The 22,561-nt window shown below is 41.0% G+C and overlaps 1 protein-coding gene across 3 annotated transcripts in view; it reads left to right on the top strand.

The window, feature by feature from the left end:
• The window catches only part of Tmem178a (transmembrane protein 178A), a 108,404-nt gene that overhangs the window by 43,718 nt on the left and 42,125 nt on the right, over nucleotides 1-22,561 (top strand). The window contains exon 1 of one of the 3 annotated variants that reach the window (XM_021253761.2): nucleotides 6,645-7,143. The exons of 1 other annotated variant lie outside the window; for it this stretch is intronic. In XM_021253761.2, the coding sequence (XP_021109420.1) occupies nucleotides 6,744-7,143 (400 nt within the window). In that variant the 5' untranslated portion in view covers nucleotides 6,645-6,743. Of the gene's footprint in view, nucleotides 1-6,644; nucleotides 7,144-22,561 lie in introns of those variants that run through there. One more of the 3 variants, XM_004839340.4, reaches the window with a different exon arrangement.

The following is a 22,561-nucleotide window of genomic DNA, read 5'->3' as shown; positions in this document are numbered from 1 at the left end:
ATCGTTTATATGCTGAACATTTATTATATGTCAGCTTTTACATTCTTTATGTTAAAAAGCACTCTATATTCATTATGTGGGGGTTTTTGTTTGTTTGTTTATTTTTTTATTCTCCTAGCATCCCTAAGAAGAATATTACTCTTACACCCACTTCACAGATAAGGAAATGGGTTTGGAGAGATAAATCACTCTCCCAATCCTACTCACACTAGATTTTAAAACCAAGTTCCTGTGACTCCTCCTCCAACTCTTTATTGCTTTGTTGCTTTGGGCATTTACATTTTCCAGTTTTCCCTCCTAGTTTCCTTCTTATCTTCTCTATGGCACTTTCTCCTCCTGTAAGGAGCTCTATGTTTTCCAGAACCTCAGAGCCTAGACCTCTATCTGTGAGTTTTTCTAGCTATGCTTTCCCCTAAGTAATCCTATCCAGTCCCATGAATTTAAAAACCAGATGTATATTGTTACCTATATATCTCTATCTATATTTGTATCTAGCATCTGCAATCTGTATCTCTAGCCCAGACTGCTTCTCTTACTCTCGGATTCACATAGCAATTACCTATCCTCCTGGGATTTCTAAGTAGCATCTCAAACTCAACATGTCCAAAACATTGTCCTACCCCACCCTTGTACGTATGTTTCTCCTCTAGCTTTCCTCTCTCGGTACATAGAGCGCCATTCAAGTACTCAGCTCAGAAATGCAGTGCGGTTCCCCACTTCCCCTTTCCCTCATCTGTACTCACAGTGATTCTGCAACTTCAGCCTCTGTCCACTCCTCTGTTTCCACTGCTGCCTTTTTTTGGCCCGAGTTACTAATAATATTCTTCAGATGATTTTAAAAGGCTCCTGACTGCTTTTCCTGCCTCACACTTGCCACCCCTAGCCCCCATTCATTTTTCACACAGCAATCTGAATGGCACTTAAACACATTTATCAGTTCTCCCCATTCCCTACTTCAAAAATGTTCTTCTGATTAAAGTCCAAATTCTGGTGTGACCTTCAAGGCCACACATGATATGACATTGACTAACTCTCAACTTCACCTTATTCCATTCCCCTCTCATTCACTTTTTGATACCTACAATGTCCTCTTCTTAGTTTCCCAGGGATACAAAGCTCTTCAATGCCTCAGGACTTTTGGGCTGGCTATTCCCTCTGAAATACAATACTTTCTCACTGGCCCATGGGTGCTCAATACGTTAACTAAAAAAAAAAAAAAATGAGAATAGTAGGTTCCTCCCTTTTTTAAATATTATGGATAATAACACAGAAAATTGTCCTGAATAAATTATTTAGCCATTTTTATTTATGGCATCTAAATTAGATGGTCTTCACAGAGTAGACCTATGGATTTTCTGAAGCATATTTCTGTTTGCATGGATGGAGCAGAGCCATAAAGGGGGTGGGAGATATATATCTAGCAGGTTATGATCTGTGAAGTAGATGCTGATATTCCTGTTGTTTAGAACTTAAGTTTTTTCAGGGTTGAGTTACTGGCTCAGGTGCATAGGTAGAAAGCAGCAGGTCTGGAATTTCAGGCTGTTTGATCCATGTCAGATGAAGACCCAGGTCCATTCCCCAGATCTTGGTGACTTGGAGTAGACGCAGAGAGAAGGTACTTGTAGGTAAGAGAAAAGGGAGAGACACCTTGAAAATCTGACTGTTTTATTCATCGGGGCAGCATCACAGGTGGCTGTAAATCAGACACACTGGATACTAAGTTATTTCCAGTTCTGCTTTGGTTGTCAAATATGGCATGAGTGAGCTGAATTGAACCCTAACTTCAAAATCCAGTATCTGCAAACACAGATTAGGTGGTGAATACAGTTAGGTATGGCAGTTAATGAGTCACCATCTGCTAACACATCACACTTTGAGTGGGACTTAACATGGTTATGGGTTTCTTTGAACACTTTTTTTTCCTCCTGCCATATGTGCTTAAAGGATCCAAAAAGGAAACAGCTTAATCCAGGAATGTGAAAAAGAATGGTGACATTCTACAGTGTGTCAGCAAAATGAGAAATTTATCAGGCACCATCTATTTTAGGGGGTTTTGTGTTATTTTGTGGTTCCAGGCATCTCGGCAATGACGAAATGGCATTACCAGGATGACTTACCACACGTGTGGGTCATAGAAGAGTACCATAGTGTAGAGACTACTTCTAAAATTTACTTTTGGCTTTGTCCTGGACTGAGTTAACACAAATACAGAAAATACTCTCCCCCCCCGCCAGGGGTCTGAGATCACATCTATTGCTCTTGGCTTAACAAAACTTAATGTTCTTCTCAATGGAAATGAACCTCTCTGTGCTAGATTTTCCAGCATACTGTTTGTTCCTCTGCCACAATGCTCATCCCAGGTTGTGCCTCTGCATATCCTCTTGCATTCTTATTTTCCTTTTCCACTAATTTAAAGCTCCCTGAGGGCAAAGACCATGTTTCATTCATCTTTGCATAATTCAGTGGTGCCTACCATAATAACTTACAATGGAGGTGCTCAGTATATATTGTTGAATTAAAATAAAATTGCTTCGGGAAAACAGTTTAGAGTAATGACTTTAATATAAGATAACTCAAGTATTTGCAGGAGTGACATGGCAGATCAACAATATAATTGACTATATCCTTACTTTAAATGTTGCAAAAGACTCATATTACCAAGAAAAAAAAATCCTCACTCTTTATGAAAGCTAGTGCTTGGTTTTAGTTAAACTACATAGGGTCAGTTGTGGGTTGAAATAAGGAAGGCTGTTGCTTTGAGTCTTGACACTGGGACAAAAGGGTGAAAGTCTCTTAGAGTATTTACAGTTAGCATGCTTAGTTTAGCATAGGTATATCAATAAATCATTTCCATAGGCCTGTGATATGTAGAGATCTGTCTATGTGTGCACTTTTTAAAATAAGTAAATACTGGGCTGGGGATTTAGTTCAGTGGTTTCGCTGCCTGCTGCACAAGCCCAAGGACCCCAGTTCGATCCCTGGTACCAAAAAAAAAAAAAAATAAATAAAAAAAATAAATAAATAAATAAAATAAGGAAATACTTATTTTAAAGAACTTAAAGAGAAATATGATGAATGTCACAAAACATTAGATAGATATTATGGTAAGTATGTTTGAACAGGGCAAAAATACTGTATTTTGTTTTGTTAATATTTCAACATAGCCAGTGTGTCAGCTGTGATGTTTAAATGGCTTGGGAACACTGACAGTAACAAAAAAGGACTCTGGAGTAATATAGTGGATAACATAAAGTACCATTTGAGAAAAATGCATCTAGCAATGGGATCCATGATAAGTGCTGGAAGAGTTGATCCTGGAATCATGGGGGCCAAGAAGAAAGCTGTAAGATTAATCCAAACACGGGGTGCTAGGAAAGCGTTAATGCAAGTGGTAAAAACACGGAAGAAGGAGTGGGTATAAAAGATACTTCAAAAGAAACATTTTTACAACTTACATAATTCTCAAATATTGGGTTTAAGTGACATAAGTGACGTGTCAACAACAGAGAAAGGGAAGTTGAGAGGGACAGCCAAACCATGGGGAAATATGAGAGTTTAGGTTTGGACATGTTAGTTCAATAGAGTTGACATCCAGCTGCAAAGTCTGTGGCTGTATCCCTGTCACTTTAGGTCATGGTTGTTCTCTCCAGGATGCACTGGAGTACTTGATCTGAAGGCAGCAAAGAGAAATTTAAGACAAGTGAAGTAAAGTTTCAAATTGTCAAGGTCATAGCACAGCCAAAGCTAAGAGATGCCACGGGGTTCTGCTTGGATATCTGATCTCCCATCATCCCGACTACTCCCTGTCAGGCTAGATACCCTCCTACCCTGATGATATTCTGGCTTAGACTTCTGCTTCTACACATCTGTTAAGGATCTAGCTTGTAGTAAGTCATTAGACTATTTCAACAACATAACTTCAGCTTGTAGAGAAATACTTATTTTACAGTGTTTTAAAATACTGAAACCTCCAAATGTAGGAGCTACAGATAAACTCAAAGAGGTGCATCCTGATTGTAATGCTGATGTCTCTGATACTATTCTCTTGGTGGTCTAACCCATCCTTTGAGAATCAACTCAAGGGTCTCTATGTAGCCCACCCAACTCCCCCAGGCAGTTAGTAGGCCTTTCATTGCCCATGTTTCCACAGCACTTTGTTCCTCTTTCTGCTACAGCCCTTGCCTCTTGTTCTTTGTGTCTTTTTCTTGCCATTGGACTAGGAGTAACCTGAAGACAGGAAGTACTTATTTATCTTTGTCTTCCTCACTTCCCTAACAAAGAGGTGGTTAGTGGGTGATCGTCAATTGTTGGAAATATCCTAAAGAGAAATTTAAAAACATGGACGGAGCAACGTGCAGTTGCTGTAGCAAAGCTTGTGTATACATCATGTGTCACCTCCCTGCTGTCGCCGTTAATGCTGCACCAGCAGAGGCAGCGCTCTCATTACATACTGCTGGCCCGTGTTTGTAATGTGCGACATTTTTTTATGAAATACTGTCAAGAGCAATCCATCATACAGTAACCTTTGGATTATATGCTGCGACTGATCTTAAACAGAGACATAAATGAACTTCAAGGATAATTCTATTTTCTAGGAAGGGAATGATCACAGAGTTCTGGCTAGGAAAATGAGGCAGAGCAGTTTGTTCTCTTAAGTGAGGTAGTATTCCCGAGCAAGTGGTTTCCTTCTGTGTAGCTCCAGTCGGGGACATGGCTATTGTACAAAAATGATCAGGTAATCCTGAATTGTGGCTGAATATCTCCTTTTACCCATCAGGTGAGGATGAGACAAGGGAATGAGAACGTGCCCGAGGTGTGGCAACCCTTGGGATTTGCAAGGTTTATACTTTTATCTCAGGGGACATTTTAAAAGTAAAAGGACATGTGACAACTTGAGTGAATTTCAGATGTCAACTCACAGTTCAAGGCACAGTATTTCCTCTATGTAAACATGAAGATCTAGGATTTCATATATATATTATAGAATATAATTTAAAAACTTCTAAGACTCATCATTTTTATGTAAATCCAGGTAAGACTCCTTTCATGAGCCCAGTGTTTTCTCTTAAGGGAAAGCTTATAGGTGAAAAGAACACTAAAATTATAATTCTTTGTCTTCCTTAATTAGACCAGAGCTTACCATAGTTCTTGCTGAAGCTGTGAGGAAATCCAGGCAATAATTCACATTGTCAGGTCAGCAGAAATGAGCATGAGGGTCTTAAGGTTTGCTTAAGGGATCTATCTCTAAACTGGATCGCTTGCTCAGAAGAGGTACATGTTCTTCATTGGAAAAATACCCTCTGAAGATGCTGAGCACAAACAGCAATGAAAATCCTAGCAAGATTCTCAATACTGCGTTTACGGATATCATTCCAGAGAAATTATATAAATCACATTAATACCAATTGATGTGGGGCACTAATTAATAAGTCCCATTAAATCACAAAGTAATGACATTTAGTATCTAATGAATGCCTCATAATCTCTTGATCATTAATATTTCATAGCATCAGAACACAAGAACTGCCATGCCTGAGCTCCCCCAGCATGGTTTCCTGGCCCTGACACGGTCCCAGGGGCATTAAGCAGCACAAAGTTACCATCGAACCTCTGGTGTACAGACTATCTACCCACACAATTAACTCGTTGTACCTAGGATCCTAGTTTTCTGGTTTTAGAAAAAGAGAATCTGCTGCCATTCTCGGAGCTAACATCTGTGGCTACTGAGTGCCCTTCAAGAACACAAGAGCTCAGACCTTGACTTTGGTGTGTAGCTGCTTTCTTGCTGGACTCCCCCTCTTCCCCAGCCCACAGAGAAGCTTGCACGGGGGAAAATCATTACTTTGATTCATTACTGGGGGCTTTATTTATTCAAAGGCAATAATCACTTCGCAGAGCAGGTGCCAGTGCAAGGGCTTATTGATCCTGTGCTCTTCTGGCAATTCCAGGAGTCCCTCACTCGGGAGGGAGGTGGAAGTGGTCAACGAAAAAGAAGTCTATCTCAGACTGTGCTGGCCGCGTCTGTGTCGCTCCAAGCTTTTCTTGCAGAAAAGGGGCTGGAGCAGAGAGAACGCTTACAAGGCTGCCTTGAGCGAGGGACAGGGAAAGAGCCAGGACACAGCCACTGCAAGGGGTCCCAGAAGCTGCCTTCCCCAGGCAGCTGGAGAAGGGGACTGGGCCCCAAAGAGTTAAACACAGCCACGCAGCCCAACCCGGATGAGAGCTGCTCCTGGGTACCGAACGGGCCACAGATCAAAATCAACCTGGACAGGGAACCAGACTGAGTCTGATGGTGGAGGTCTTTTAAGGTCGTCGGAGGGGAGAGGACAGACGGGAGGCGGTGTGCTCCGGGGGAGGTGGCGAGGCGTCGGGTCCTGAGCGGGGATCTAAGGGCACCCAAAGCCAGGAGGCAGGGGGAGGCCGTGAGGAGGGGAAAGAGCGACAGAAGAGTTGAAGAAAAGTGAGGGGAAAGTAGAGCCGGGGTTAAGGGGAGGCGGGAGGATGAGAGAAAAGTGACGGCGGCGCAGAGTGGGTGAAGAGGCCGGAGGGATCCCTGGGGAAGGGCGGACAGTCCGACCCGCGGGGCGGGGGCGCGGGGGCGCGGGCGCGGCGGGGCGGGGCGCGGAGGCCGCGGGGGAGGGGAGGGGAGGGGGCGGGGGGCGCGGGGAGCGCCGAGGCCAAGCGCATTGTGTCTGGCGGCGGCGGCGCGCGAGCCCACCGGCGGCAGCGCGGGCCGGGAAGCCATGGAGCCGCGGGCGCTCGTCACGGCGCTCAGCCTCGGCCTCAGCCTCTGCTCCCTGGGGCTGCTCGTCACGGCCATCTTCACCGACCACTGGTACGAGACCGACCCCCGGCGCCACAAGGAGAGCTGCGAGCGCAGCCGCGCCGGCGCCGACCCCCCGGACCAGAAGAACCGCCTGATGCCGCTGTCGCACCTGCCGCTGCGGGACTCGCCCCCGCTGGGGCGCCGGCTGCTCCCGGGCGGCCCGGGGCGCGCCGACCCCGAGTCCTGGCGCTCGCTGCTGGGGCTCGGCGGGCTGGACGCCGAGTGCGGCCGGCCACTGTTCGCCACCTACTCGGGCCTCTGGAGGAAGTGCTACTTCCTGGGCATCGACCGGGACATCGACACCCTCATCCTGAAAGGTGAGCGGCGGGAGCGCCCCAGTCCCACGACCCGGCGCCAGCGCGTGGGGCGCAGCCCGCCGTCCCCACGGCCACCTCGCCACCGCCTCCTGTCCTCATCCCTCTTTCGTTCGCCTCCTCTTCCCTGGTTCTCTCCCTGTTCTTTCCGGGGTTCCTCTTTCTTCCTCATCCTGCCTGGCCGTTTCCCTCCTCCCCGGAGGGTCTGCTTTACCCCTTTTCTGATTTGGCCTGATGCCACCTCTTCTCCTCTCCTGTCTGCACACCTGCCTGACTTGGAATGCACGTGTGGGTTTTCTTGTCTGCTCCCGGTGGAGGGTAGCAGTCCAAGACTCGATCGTTCCTCCAAGTTGTCCTTTCTTTTTTACAAATAAAAAACCCTTTGCAGGAAAAGTGATGCAAAGCTCGGAGGAGCGGGAAAAGGGCTTTCTCTAGGATTTACGTTGGTATCAGACTCAGTTGATGTGGTCATCCCAGCCTGGCAGGGTCAGGAGTGAAGGAGGCCTGAGGAACCTTCCTCCAAGCGCCCAAAGTGCAGGGGTTGTGTGGTTTGGACCTCACATACCCGTACAGCACTTCACTAGTGGAAACAACTAAAGGCAGATAGAACACCTACGTTTTCCAACCTTTCTGATGACCCTCACCGCATCCTCCGCAGGATCTAGGCAGGAGCTGAGAAATTGGCCAACCCCTTCAAAGTGGGGTGGGCAGGGAGTCTGTACATATCACTCTGTCTTATGATTGTGGCATCTTGTAAGATTGTTTTTTATTATTTGCCACTGAGTTGTGGAGTATCACTTTGCTCTTCTGAAATCTATGCAACACCTGGCTCCCGTGCATGTAATTAGTTTGACTTTTTTTGGGGGGGGCGGATAATCCCATTCATGTAAAAATAGTCAGTATGACAATCTTATTTGTGAAGCTTCCTTTAACTTCCAGAACTCAATCCTTAATACAATTATTTTCCTTTGAGAGTAAAACAAGCAAACAAACAAAAAACCGCCTCTTCTTGGACAAGTCCAAAGTCAGTACATTTCTAACATTTAGTAGCCATTCAGCAAAGCAAATGAACAGCTGTATGATGAATTATAGCTTGAAATGGAATTATGCAGAAAGGAGGGGGTTAATAGTGTGTTGGCTTTCCAAGTCTTGTTAGTTGGCATATTCTTCATTTCTCAAACATGTCAACTTCCCCCTTCCCATGGCTAGCCCAGCTGGGGACTGCCATCCAAATCTGTCTGTACATGGAAGGACTCCAGCAATGGGAGAATCGGATACAGTAATTTTCGTTTGGGAAGTGCATCTTCTCTCTCCTAACTTGCATCCATATCTGATTTCTCCTCGTGAAGACGCTGCATAATTAATTCTGATAGTAGCATAGTACATGAAAAAACTGTAAAAGCTGAATTTGGAGGCTCAGTTGCCAAATGCTCATTTAAGCAAGGCAATTTTGAAAGCTAAGCAGTGTAGTCTGCCCTTGGAAATGACAACTGCATTGCCTTACACTCTGTATGCCTACAGTATTTGATTATATGTAAATTGGATGTAGTGTAATGTGTGGAGTAGCCGGGCAGAGTCCAGCCTACAGCAGGAGAGCACCCCTACAGGACACTGCAGAACACTCTGGAAGTGCCCTCACTAGCCCAGGTGCCAAGCTCCTGGGCAGTCCAAAGTCAAATGATCTAGAGGAGGAAGGACTGTAGAGGTCAGTGGACCCAACCTTCTACTTACTGTTCTAATTCCCTTCTACAGTTCCTATCAAATGGTTGTCTAGCTCAGTACTTCTATAAGACAGAACTGACATACTAGTTAAAAGAACTAGATTTCGGGCCAGGGATTTAGCTCAGTGGTTTTGCCGCCTGCTGTGCAAGAGCAAGGACCCGAGTTCGATCCCCAGTACAAAGAAACAAAAAACAAACAAACAAAAAAACCCACAGAAAAGAATGAACTAGATTTTTCTAGTCCTGAATGCCTCTTTTAGATGAAAACAATCTCAGATGTAGAACATGGATGATGTATGGCTAATCTCTTTATGGGGAACGCTGAAGTGTTCTAGGTTTTAATCAGAAGAAGAGGTCCACTGCTAGCCCTGTTGCCGAATGGTAGTGTGCTCTTCCACAGATGGCCGAGCTGCTTTGGTCCCCAGTTTTGTTGTCTCTACTGGCCAGAAAAGCCTTGAGAACTTTCAACAGTAGTTTGTTACTCATCTACCTTAGGCTTGTTACATAACTCTTCTAGATCTCAGTTTCACCGTCTGGGAAATGAATGGGTAACATGAACAGCTTTTAAATTCTGATTCTGTGAATAATACGAGAAAGGAAAATGTCATCAATGTCTTCCTATCGCCAGCAGATGATTTTGCACCTTGCTAGGTCAACATCATCACCTTTGTTTTGGTGTGTCACATTAGTGGCTGTGGTATGAATTTTTATAGAACTAGAAATTGACTTTACATCTCATTTAAAAATTTTGATAGAGTCCCAAGTTCTAGGCTTACTTTCCTCTTTGAATTACCTGTTTGGTAAATCCTGTCATCATTTAGAATTGTTATTTATTTTAAAAAGTTGACTCAGGTGAGAGAATGAGAAGGGTTTGAAGGGGCACAAGAACTTCATGATGTGTTTGGAGAGCTTTTGAGAGGAAAAGAATTCAGCCTGTTAATCTGTGGATCGAAGAGTTGGGTAAAGGCTGTAGAGACAAAAATATGGAAAACATTCTTACAGTCAGAAATTATGAATTATTTGCATTTCCTATTATTACTGGAAGTAAGACAGGTATTTCTGAGAGATGTGTAAGAGATAAAAAGTACAGTGTGACCATCATGAGATTAGCCATGACATGTACAGAAATTATAGCCGTAATCCACTTAAGAGAAATCATATGAGCCAGAAGGGCATTGATCTCAGTGGAACAAACACTTGGAAGAATTACCAAATTCTGATTTTCACCCTCTCTTTAGGATTCTAATTCACTTCTGTCTATACCAGGTTTTGCAAGGGTTAAGGCTGGATCTTTAACCTTCAATAAGAATGGAGGTAAAGTTACTGATTAAACCTGTAAAGTTATAGTTGTTTTCCAGCAGAAAGTCCTCTTAACAGTACTGTGTCAACCAATCCAAATTTCACTGTCTGGCTTACCAGGATGGCATGAGACCTTATCGAATGCTTTAGAGATATTTGGTTCATACTTTGTTTCTTTAGTTTACTTTCCAGTTCAATAAAATGCCTATTGAAAACCTCTTATGTGCAAGGGTGATACTAGGAAGATTTTAACTATACATGTAGGTGTTCTTTTGTATTTGACTCTAAAATTATTCTTCCACATATTCCCTTCTTGAAGCACTGGCTAACTTCTGATGCTAAAGAAGCTTTGTTGGTCAAAGGACTAGGTCTGAGAATATGCAGAGGAAGCCATGTACCAGCCAACATTATAAGGTCTGGAACAGTTAGGGACCATGTGGTAGGATCTTAATTAGAATGGACTTAAAGTTTAGGGCTTCAAGCCTTTCTGTGCTGTAGAAATGTGTGTGTGGGAGATGTGTTTGAAAGAAGCCTATAGATATATAAAAATTACAGAATGTTTTAAGGCAAATGGGTTTGGCATGGTTTTTACGTATGGATCCAGGAAATGAGAGGACGTGACCTAAAGATCCCATTCATTCATTCGTCATTTATTCACTCAACAAATGGATACTGGAATGTCAGGTATTGTTCTAGGTGTGGGAGATACACCTTAAGTGAACAAAATGAATCAAAGTTCCTACTTTTTAGGAATTTATTTCAAGTAGTAGGGTTTGTATTTTCTAGTGGGTTATATAGTAAACTACTCTTGGTAGGTTAAGGAAGATTACCTGCCAAGAGTGGAGAGCACTTTGGGAAGTCTCATAGTTCTGGTGAATAAATGACAGAAAGGACAGTGGAAAGTGATGGGGTGCTGAACCCTTTGGGGAACTCTCAGCTGTTCTGTTCCAAGTGCAATTCACATCTTTCAACTATTAGAAGAAAGTAAGATAGGTGGACGGTTGGATGGAGACTCAGTTGGAAACATTAATGCTTCTTTCAGTTATTGAAAGCACTGTTTTTAAAAAACAAACATTGGTGAGACCTGTGAACATATTATGTAGAATTTTGGAGAAATCAATTTTGAATATGAATCATATTTAGTAAAATTATATGAGAAGTTCCATATAATTGAAAGTTCCAGTTGTTCTACAAGTTTTAAATTTAAACAATTTTTAATTAAAAAGTTTATGAAAAACATTTAACATTACTTTTTAAATATGTGTACTTTGTGCATACGTATCAAATTCTAAAGTTATATATTGCCTGCAATAAACAAGAGGAAAATTAATGTTGCAGCATTTTGCTTTACAAAATTAAAAATGATAGGATTCAGAAACATGAAGATTATAAATCCGTTTGCCTAATGTTAACTTCCTAAATCATTTGGGATTGGGTTCTTGAGACTTGAAATAAAATATGATCCTGTGGCTTCAAAAGCATTTTTCCTTTAATGAGATAAACAGAGATATCAAAGACAGAGGGACGTAAATACTTTGTCATTTTGCTTTCTATAAGAAAAGGAAAGTAAGAGATTTGGTAGGAATTCATTGGGTCTGCTCTTGACTGTGCTAATGATTTATCTGCTTCCCCTGTTGCTTATTCTCCACGAAATTAACAGTCTGTACAGGACCCAACAAGTCCTACCTGACACAGAAATAGATTGATGATTTTCTTCAGTACATTTGTGGACCAAAGCATCATTTGTGTTAGAATAATTATCTCCCAAGAGCAGATATATCTAGGGAGGCCGAGAGGCCAGCATTCTTTCTCCTCCTTGACCCCGTACTTCACAGATTGTTCTCAGATCTTCTCTTGCGCTAGAACATGCTGCTGGCAAAGGGATTCTTCACTTCTGATGGTGCTGGGAATGTGATTAAGGCTTCATTTTTCTTTCCTCCTTTAATTCTCCAGGCAAGTAATGTCTGAAATTTTTAAAGCATGCTTTCATTTGATGTTCTGATAAATATAATGTATATTATTCATTTTAAAATTATGTGCATGATCTATGCTAACATATACATCATAAAACAGACACAAGCCAATTTTGTAGGGATATGGTAATCAAAGATATAAATAGAAGTTGGCCTATTTTCATTCCACTTTCTAACGATTGCTTGTGCACTCCTTGGTCTATCCACTCCACTTTAAAGCCTGTTTCTCCCATTATTCATTAGTAGAGCCAGATCTCTCATCTGCTGAAGGAGGATTTTTCTTATCATGACTAAAATTTACGGTAGGTCTCACAGTACACTGTTATATCACACACACACACACACACACACACACACACACACACACTGCACAGGGGAGAGAAGAAGATGCATTTTATTTCTGCATCAATTCTAATATTAGGCATAGTATTAAACGAACTTTTTGATTGAACAACTGTTAGTTCATACTACACAATTCTTAATGACAAGATTTGTAGTTTCATCTTGTCTTACGGTATATTGAGGCTGTGCAAACCCAAGTGTGATATTTTATGTTTCAACACGTTCTATTGCTATCACTTGTGAAGGTTATCTTGAACAGAAATTAAATTTTTGCCACTCTGTCATCAAAAGAAGACACTTGCTTCCATTCTTGCCATCTGCACACAGAGAATATCTTTTAAAAGTAATTTATGAATACAAAAGTTGTTGGTACTTTGAGTGGTTTGTGATCAAAATTTCCAGAATCAGTGACATTTTCATTCATCATATCTCGTGGATAACATTTAGCAACAGCCTTGAGGGGAAAAATAAGAAGAGTTTTTGCTATGTCATAGAAAGTTCACATCCAATTATACTCTAGTCATTGTGATTTTTTTTCTTAGCTACTGATTTTTCTTCTTCAAAGCTCAGAAAGAGCCCTCAAACTCCGCCAGGCAGACTGCTCATAATTGCAAGTGTTCCTGATTGCTATACAAGATAAGCTTTTGTTGGGGGAGCTTCTGGAGTCACCAAGACTTCCAGTGTCATTGCAAAGCATGAGATCCTGAGCACTAAAGCACTAGTGGGAGCACTGAAGGGATTTCAGTGGGTTGCAGAATTTTCCCAGCAGTCACCAGAAATGTGCTGTCCTTCATCTCTGTGTATACCTGCAGAACTACGTTCTCCAGATTATCAGATTGTAGTTCCAGATTATTAGATAATAGTTAGATTGTTAATCTGAGATCTCTGCCAAGCTAACCATGACAGTAGGTTGTCTCCTCATTCCCTGAGTCCACCTTGTCATTTCTTGTGTCCACCTTATCATTCAGGGAAATTCCACTATCTTTCTTTGAGTGTTGATTGTGTGAACATTGCTTCCATTTTCCTGCATAGTTTACTGGCTCAAAAATAATCAAATTTGGTCTGATCATCCTCTTCATTTTTTACCTCCTCCCAGTAGCAACTGGTGGAATGAAAGGAGAAGATTGAAAACAAACCAGTTGGAGGACTGGCAGATAATACAAATCACAAATACATCTCCTTTGAAGCAAAACATTAACTTAGTATTTTGGTAATTCAGATAAGATCATATTAGCCATGTAAATCTGCTTTAGGTTTTTAATTTTTTTCTAGTTATTATCTTTTCAAAACATCACATTGATACTGTCTAAAGCTGTGCATAGCTGGTTGAAAAGATTTTTATCAAAATAAAAGGCAAATTTGTAAATAGAAAATGGACTGTATCTTTCAAGCTTGGTAAAATTTATGACAGTTTATGCTTTTGCTTCCTCACAATGTTTCCTTGTGGTTAAAAGTGATTGCGGTGATTAATCTGTTTTATTGCAAGTTTTAACTAAAAGGATGTAACTGAACTTCTTGGAGCATGAGAGAGTCAGCGTTGCTGTTCTTGAAGCTGACAGCCTTTGTTTGCTGCGGAGTAATGGGAAACTACATGCTGCACTCCATCTTTCCTGTAACTCAGCCAGTTACGCTGATTGCAGACCAAACAATAATGTCACGGGGACACCCAGTAAGGATTGCAGTAGCAAGCAAAAAAAGGGAACAGTACAAACCATATTTTACTTTACCTTTTCCTGAATTACTGAGGACACACCGAATTATTTCTGTAACTTGCTGGATGTCCCCCAGTGCTCAGACTCTTTAATATTTTGTTCATAGGTAAAAATCAATCAACTCTTCCTTATGCTTAAGAGTCTAAAGGGCATATTATATTCCCTTTTGGCTTCTCCAAGTTATTTGAGGCTATATTGGTAGATAGGGAACAGATTCCAGAAATTCTGGAGGTGGGGAGTTGTGTATGTATAAATAATTCTAGAAGGCATAATTGTCTCCTTAGAACAGGTCACCCAACTGCGAATAGGCACTGATGGTTTCATCTGCCATGCAAATAAGCACTGACTTGCAGACTTCAATCTGCAGCAACAGCAGAACAAGCTGGGTAGGGGGTGGGAGGCTCTGTCTCACTTTGGATCTATTTTGTCTGTATTTTAAGGAATTTTTATTTGGTGTAGGAGATGTGAGCATTTGCTTCACTCAACAATCAGTCAACAAATGTTGCTCTTGGAAAAGTTTTTTTTTTTTAATTTAAAATAAGAAGCTACCTAGTAAAAAAAACTAGTCTGAAGTCCTCTAGGTCCTATAGATTGAGGTTACCACACCTAGAGCACTGAAGGAAAGGGTCTGAGTTGGGGTGCATGGCTGTTTTGGTTAATTTGAGTTTGTCTTTTTTTAAAGTTCTCACAACTTATGCAACTGCTTACAGTCATGTTTACAGTTGTCATGGAATTGTAAGTATGAGCATCCTGTTACATATTACTTGATGAAGTTATCCCGGGAAGACAGCAGAGTTGATCACTTGCCATGCGATTGAAAAATTATGAGACAGGTCATCAGAGCAATGATTTGATGTAGCAGAAGGTAAATTATGTGGGGGGTGGCAGTGATAGAAATTGTAACGGCCAATTAGAATAATTGAGCTTATGCCAGTTGGAGTATTTGTTTTATGCCATTGATAATTAAAAATCATTTCTTATAGTTAATGTAATTGTAGCACCTAACATATTGTAGGAATATGTTCCTTGGTGTTCAATGAAAGTAGTAGTTGAAGGAAGCTAAAATTTACAAGTATTAGAAAAATAAAGAGGCTGAACAGAAGAGTGTCAGAAAAAGCAACAGTGATGGCTAACATGAATGGTTCTGAAAAATACTATCTTTTTGTTCAGTTTTTGAAACAAAACAGAAGACACCAGGTAACCATTTACTCTTCAGCTATAAAAGGTGAAACGCAGTCAGAAGATGTTCACTGAAGAAGCATCAAAGTCATGTTGTATTTCTTTCCTTTTTTCCTCAAGGGTTACTTTTCTTTCTGGAGAAAATTGGTAGGAGGCAAATGGGTAAATTCAGGTAGAATCAGATTCATGGACTTGAAAGTGATACTTACCTGATTTTTATGCTATGATGTCCATAATGGGTGATTTGTACTTGCCCTGCAATAGCTTGTCGATTATAGGCACTTCTTCTAGCTCCTTCTTTTTCTCAGGAGGGTGGATGTTGTTATCAGCATCATCCCAAGTTGGTTTTAATTTCTAAAACAGAATATCATTTGGAAGAGGAAGAACCTTTGATTTGTGTGGAAGAGTTGGGTGTGGGGGTTGTAGGGGGTAAACTGAGGGATATTAAGGCATTGGTGCTTCAGTTCCTCAAAGTCACCCCTAGGCATCACTATCATTTTAGAAAATAGGTAGCTGTATAAATAACTCATTGCCTGCTAGTCCTCTGAACAGGTCCCAATGCATCTGATTTGGGAACGTTTAGAAGGAATGCCAATAGAAACCATAAAAGGAAACAGTTGTGTATGCCCTCCAAATGTGACAGTTATTGAAATGAATGTGTCTGAGAGGCGTAAAATAGAGTAGTGTGCTATTTTCTTAACCACGCATACAGATGATTGTGCAGTAATATTTTGATTATACCATGAAGGAAATTGAATGCTTTTTGTTAATAGACCCCAGATTTTCATTTTGGAAGTTTGTGGCTTGGGTGCTTTTAACAGCATGTTTTTATTTCTAAATTATCACAGAGATCTTGTTTTAGCACTGTTCTAGTTCTCTTTGCACATAAAAATGGTAGACCTATCCCCCACCTTCCCGAACAAGTATTCAAGTATTCCCCATATATGTAGTTTTCTGGAGTTGTTTTTATTTCTGAAAGGGTCAGATGCAGCAGCATTTCTGATGAGGTGTGAGGCATTGTAATTTGGTTTGTGGGTTTAATTTTTTAAAATGAAGTTGATAGCCTACTTGATAAATATTTATTTAATGTGAGTGTATTTATTAGTTAAGTATTCTTTAATGTCAAGTGACAGAATACCAAAATAAAAATGGCTTAACCCACAAGGAAAATGCATACACCTTATACATAGCTGTTCACAGCAGCGCTATTCACAATAGCCCAGAAAAACTCAAATGCCCATGTCTTACCTAACAAAAACTCTGGAGGGATTCTGCACCCAGACTAGTTAATTAAAGAGATTCCGTGTTGCAGGTCTTTTGCAGTTCCAGCATAGGAAGCTTTGTCGTGAGCCTCGACTCCTCCTGGTCACAGCAGTTCTGTGAATCACTTCCTCACATGAAGTAAGAGAGGGCATACCCTTCTTCTGATCCCTTTTCCATAATAAATATAATTTCTCAGAAGTTTCCTAGCAGACTTCCCATGGGTCTCATTGGTCAAAATTCTATCACATGACCAATCCTTGGTAAGTGAAATGGAATTGCCGTGTTCTTTTCAACACGTCAAGCTATATCCCTAGGATTAAGGAGGGGCTAGGCTCTTCAGGAAGCTCTTGGCTGCCTGACATCTGAACAAAGTTCTGGCTTCTGTTAGCCAAGAAAGAGTGACTAGTGTGTACACCTCTGTACAGCCTGCTACAGAAGGGACATTCAAATGGCAGTCCTGTCCTAGTCGTGATCATTCCGTAGTACCATGGACAAGCCAGAGAAGAGAATCTAGATTTCCTGCTAATTCTTCCAGATTTACTAGTTTCTCTATATTCTGCTCTGATGGGTGCATGGATATGCTCTGAAAGCCTCATACTTTTCTTTTTGAAGAGCTCTTTGCGCCTCTGTAATCTGTAATGACTGAGAGCCTGCATGGTTGTTTTTAAGGGGGCATATTTATAACTTCATTTAAAAATGGAATGTAAAATGTTCAAAATTGTACATTGTAGGAGATACCAATTTGCTTTAAGGTCAGATGATGCAGTTGTTAAAATCTAATAAAGCGCTTCCTAGATACACAGCTTTTGTCCCCTAAAAGGGAAGTTCAATATAGTCTAGAGAAGAGCTTTGTGGACATCATTATTCTGAACATGCTCCACCCAACTCCACCTCTCAAGCCAGTTCCACTTTTAAAATCTGTTCAAGCCCTGATATGATATTTTAATTTCTTAATTCCTTAAAGGGAAGCAATACCATAGTTCATTCCTATCTTTTGGTACTGATTTGACCCTCATTACAACTTCTAAGTGCATCTATAACTATAATAATTTTGAGGAAGAAAATTAGCAAAGCAATCTTCATTATTGCTTGTGTTCTTGTTTGTTGACAGAGGCACATATTCAAAATTTGAGAAACTAACCAATTCTAATTCAAAGAAAAGGCAGTTTCATAACCCTTGAAATTTCTGTGAAGAATCATTTACTTTTGAAATGACAAATCTAGAAGACCAGCCGAGGAAGCAGCTGTTTAGCAGTGCATGTTTCTGTGTTTGGAGGAGTGGGATGGAGGAAGGGAAAATGAAAATGAACCCCAGACATCTCAGCAGGAATGCTTAGTCAAGCCAGTCCAGCAAACTTCGTTTCCTGATGGAATTGATTTGCTTCTCCTGGGCCTTTCATTAAACCCTGAGAGACCTGTTTATTAAACCTTGATACCTTCTCAGAGCAAGTATTATGAAGCAAGAAAGTCTGAACTGTTGCAGGTGGGCTGAGCTAGCAGGATTTTAGCACAGAAGCCTCAGAAAATGGTGTAAAGTCACAAGATATGTGGGTGGGCATATATTTGTACACCAGATTGCATGCCAGCTTATAGGTTCAACAAGACAAAAAAGTAGAAGAGCAGGAGGAAAAGGAGACAGGAAGACCAGAAAGGCAGGCAAGAAGGGGCAAGAATTTGGTGGATCTTTTGGGAATCATTTCTGTAGGGTCTAATTTTCTTAAATATCCATTAGGTACATTTGTGTTTCTAAAACACAATCTAATTATGTTTTTCTGTTGATTGAAAGTCTCTGATGGGTTGTCCAATAAATTAAGTGAGACTTACCAAATAACTCAGCAGTTTCACTTGCCGGGATATACCCAAATGATTTGAAACACATACTCAAACAAAAACTTATTATACATAGCTGTTCACAGCAGCACTATTCACAATAGTCCAAAACAACTCAAATGCCCATCAACTGATAAATAGACAAAGAAAATGTGGTATGTCCATACAATGGAACATAATTCAGCCAGTCAAAAGAATGAAATACTGATGCATGGTACAACATGATGGACTTTGGAAACATTATCCTTAGTGAAAGAAACCAAGCACAAGAGCCCACATATTGTATGATTTTATTTATAAAATACATCCAGAATAAGCAAATTCATAGAAACAGAAAATGGAGAATAGGGCACATTAGTTACTTTTCTCATTGCTAGGATAAAATATCTGATGCCTGCAATTTAAAGGAGGAGAATTTCATTCTGGCTCACAATTTCAATGGAGTGAGTCCATGGTCAGCAGGCTCTAAGGCAAAAGAGCATAGTGAAAGGGTATGGTGGGGAACAGCTGCTCGCCCAACAGTGGCCAGGAAACAGAGATAAAAGTGAGGAGCCAGGGACAGAATATACCCTTCTAAGTCACAAGTCCCGTGACCCATGCACTCCAACCAGGCCCCACCTCTGAACACAAGAGTTTTGGGGGACATTTTAGATCTAAGCCATAACATTATGCTTCTGGCCCTCAAAAGGCTTATATCCATCTCTGTAAGAGTTGCCAAATTCTTAGTTCCAGCACTGCGGAAAAATCCAGGTCCAAAGTCTTTGAGACTCAAGGGAAATTCTTAGCCGTGAGCACTGGAAAAAAAAAAAAAGCCAAGAAGAAAGTGAAATACCTTGCGCAAGAGCAAGGACCCGAGTTTGATCCCTGGTACCAAAAAAAAAAAAAAAAGAGAAGAAAGTGAAATACTTCCAACATGCAATGGAACAAGGTAAATAGTCCCATTCCAAAAAGGAGAAGTAGGGATAGAAAAGAATCAGACCAGAGCAAGACCCAGTAGACCAAACATTAAGTCCAGTAGCTCCATTTTTGGCACCCAGAGCAGATTGTGGCCACATGTGAGCACCAAAGACAGCTTGAGCAGCCCCTCACCTATGGCCTTGCTGGTTGTAGCTCACATAGCCTTTGTTTTGGACAGACTCTGCTCAGTGCCTGTGGTTTTCCTCAGCAGATAATCCACACTCACGTTTCTGGCATTTCCAACTTCCTGGAGTCACCATTGCACCCTCAGCTTCACTTTCACAGCTTCAAGTATTCCCCACTCAGGGGCACACTGCCAGGCTTTCCTTTGAAGTCTGGGTGGAAATCTCCATGACCTCACAACTCTTGGATTTTGCATGCCCAGATAGCAAGCACTATGTGGATGATACTATATTCTGCTGCTTGGCCCCTTTGAATAATGGCTGCAGAGTCTTCTCAGTGCCTGGATAGCTGAACTCTGAGAAACATTTCACTAGGTGGCCCTGAATGAGCAGGGCACCCTGAGGCTCTCTTCTCAAAGCAAAGCCTTTTAAAAGTGTTACCCTTTTGCATCCTGATTCTGTGAGTTGGGGGCCTGGCCAGTTCCTGAGAGTCCCTTATGCCATCTTGCTTATTGTTCTGATGCAAAGTACTTGGCTTCTGTTTAATAGTATTTTTTTTTAACTAACCATGCCCTTCTCGGCCCCAACCTTGCAGGGATTTCCTTTTTTGTGAAACTGACAACTTCTCATTTTTTGGCTCCTCATTTTCACTATAAACCTGACTAAAAGCAGCCAGAAGTACCCATGCCACAGCCTGAATGTTGGGCTGCCTTGAAATTTCCTCCACCAGGTCAGTTGGTCCACCACATTGAAATTAAGCTTCACACAAAGACTTAGAACATGAACAAAACATAGACAAATTCTATGCCAAAAAAAAATATGCATAGCCTGTAGTACAGTTTCCAATAGAGTCCTCATTCCCATCTGAAACCTCATGAGCCTGCCCTCCATTGTCCTTATTCCTATCAGCCTTTCTGTTTTCTGAGCTCTGGCCAGAATTACTCATCAGTTTCTACTTACTGCAGTTTAGGGCTTCTCTAGACCTCTTTGCTAAACTTTTCCAAATTCCTGCAAACAAATTTTAAAAGCTTCTAAATCACACGGTCAGGTACAGTCATAGTAACACCCCCACTTCTCTGGTAGCAACTTTATTTATTAGCTTTCCATCACTGGGACAAAATACCTGATACCCGCAGCTTAAACAAGTAGAGGGTTTTTTTGTCTCACAATTTCAGTGGGTTCAGTCCAGAGTCAGCAGGCTCCAAGGCAGAAATGGCATGGTGAAAGGGCATGGTGGGAGAAAGCTAGTCACCCCATGGCAGCCAGGAAGTAAAGAAAGGATGAGCCAGGTATAGAATACATCTTCCCAGGTCACTCCCCTGAGTGACCCACTCCCTCCAACCAGGTCCTATCGCTAATCATAAGACTTTTAGGGGACATTTTAGATCTAAACCATAACATGAGTGACTACTTAATGTGTATGGGATTTTCTTTTGAGTTTATGAAAATGATCTGGAACTAGTGGCAGTGATTGCACAACATACAAAATGTCACTGGATTGCATACTTTTGAATAGGTAAAACAGTAAATGACATGAATAACAACAAAAAATCTAAAAGACTGTGCTGGTTTTTCATTGGCCACAGCTACAAGTCTAAGCTTCTTATTATATCATTAAAAAAGCTTTGAGGCTCCAGCTTCCTTTTTGGCTACATACTTAGTCACTTCTCTATGAAACCTAGGATGAGGCTATATTAGACTATCTTCTGTTTCCTCAATAAACATGCCCTTTCATGTTTCTGTGTCATTGCATATTCTGCTTCTTTTGCCTGAAATACCGTTCTCTTTTGTCCACTGGGCAGTGTCTGCTTTCCTTTGAAAGCTTCATGCCATCATTTTAGCTCTTCTCTAACTTTGGTTTTGTCTCTACCTCAGCGCCTCCTTCATTTCCTGCAGAATTGTTTTACAGTAGTCTATTCTTATGACCACTTTGCTTTTCATAGTCAACTGTGGACTGTGGTCCATATTAAATGGAAAGTTCCAGAAATAAATGACTGAAAAGTTAAAATTGTGCACCATTCTTGGAAGTGTGATAAAATCTCTCGCCTCTTGCTCTGTACTGCCCAAGACATGAATCAACCCTTTGACAGGTGTAACCACAGTGTATATGCTACTTACCTGTTGGCTATCTAGTGGCCATCTTTGTTATCAGCCTGGCTGTCATGATCTCAGTGCTTGTGTTCAGTTAATCCTTATTTTACTAAATATAGACCCCAAAGTGCAAGAGAAGTGATGCTGGCAATTTTATTACAGTATATTATAATTGTTCTGTCTTTTGTTATAAAACTCTTACAATGCCTGATTCATCAAACTTTTTTGTAGTTATAGATGCATGGGGGAAAACATGGCCTATATAAGTTGTAATACTACATACTGTTTCAGGCATTCACTGGGGGTTTGGGAACATATTTCCCTTGAATAAAGGGAGACTACTGTATTAGGACTCCGTGGTACTTTACACATGTCTCTAGCATAGTAATTTCTGTACTACTATACTGTAGCTTATTTCCTTGTCCTTTTTACTTCCTGCTACCTTAAGATCAGAAACAAATGCCACTCAGTTCAGTATCTAGCACATGGTGGTCTTTCCATAGAAGGGCTGTTAAAAAAATTGTTTTGGGTGAGCATAATGGCACATAACTGTAATCTCAGCACTAGGGAGGCTAAGGCAAGAAGATCGTAAGTCTAAGGCCAGCCTGAGTTACATAGTGAGTTCAAGGCCAGCCTGGAATACATAGTGAGACCTGGCTTTCAAAAAAAATTGTATTCATTCAAATCACAGGTATATCTAATTTATTCTCTTCTCACATACTTCAGAGTTTTTGTTCAATTCAAGGACAAGAGAAGGGAGAATTATTTTCAGTTTTCAAAGACTAAGACATCAATGGAAAGAAGACAAAGAAATTTGACATTAAAAAAGTAGTAATAGTAGTAGATGTGAAAAACAAAACAAAATCCAGCATTCATGGTATGCTTTTATTTTTGAAGTATTTGAAGTATCAATGTAAAATTAACAGAGGACT

Source organism: Heterocephalus glaber, unplaced genomic scaffold, assembly GCF_053883595.1.
Source record: "Heterocephalus glaber isolate CG9 unplaced genomic scaffold, H.glaber_assembly_v1.0 deba00001457, whole genome shotgun sequence".
Lineage (NCBI taxonomy): Eukaryota > Metazoa > Chordata > Mammalia > Rodentia > Bathyergidae > Heterocephalus > Heterocephalus glaber.
The sequence above is the reverse complement of the archived record's forward strand: the minus strand, read 5'-3'. Positions and strand labels throughout refer to the sequence as shown.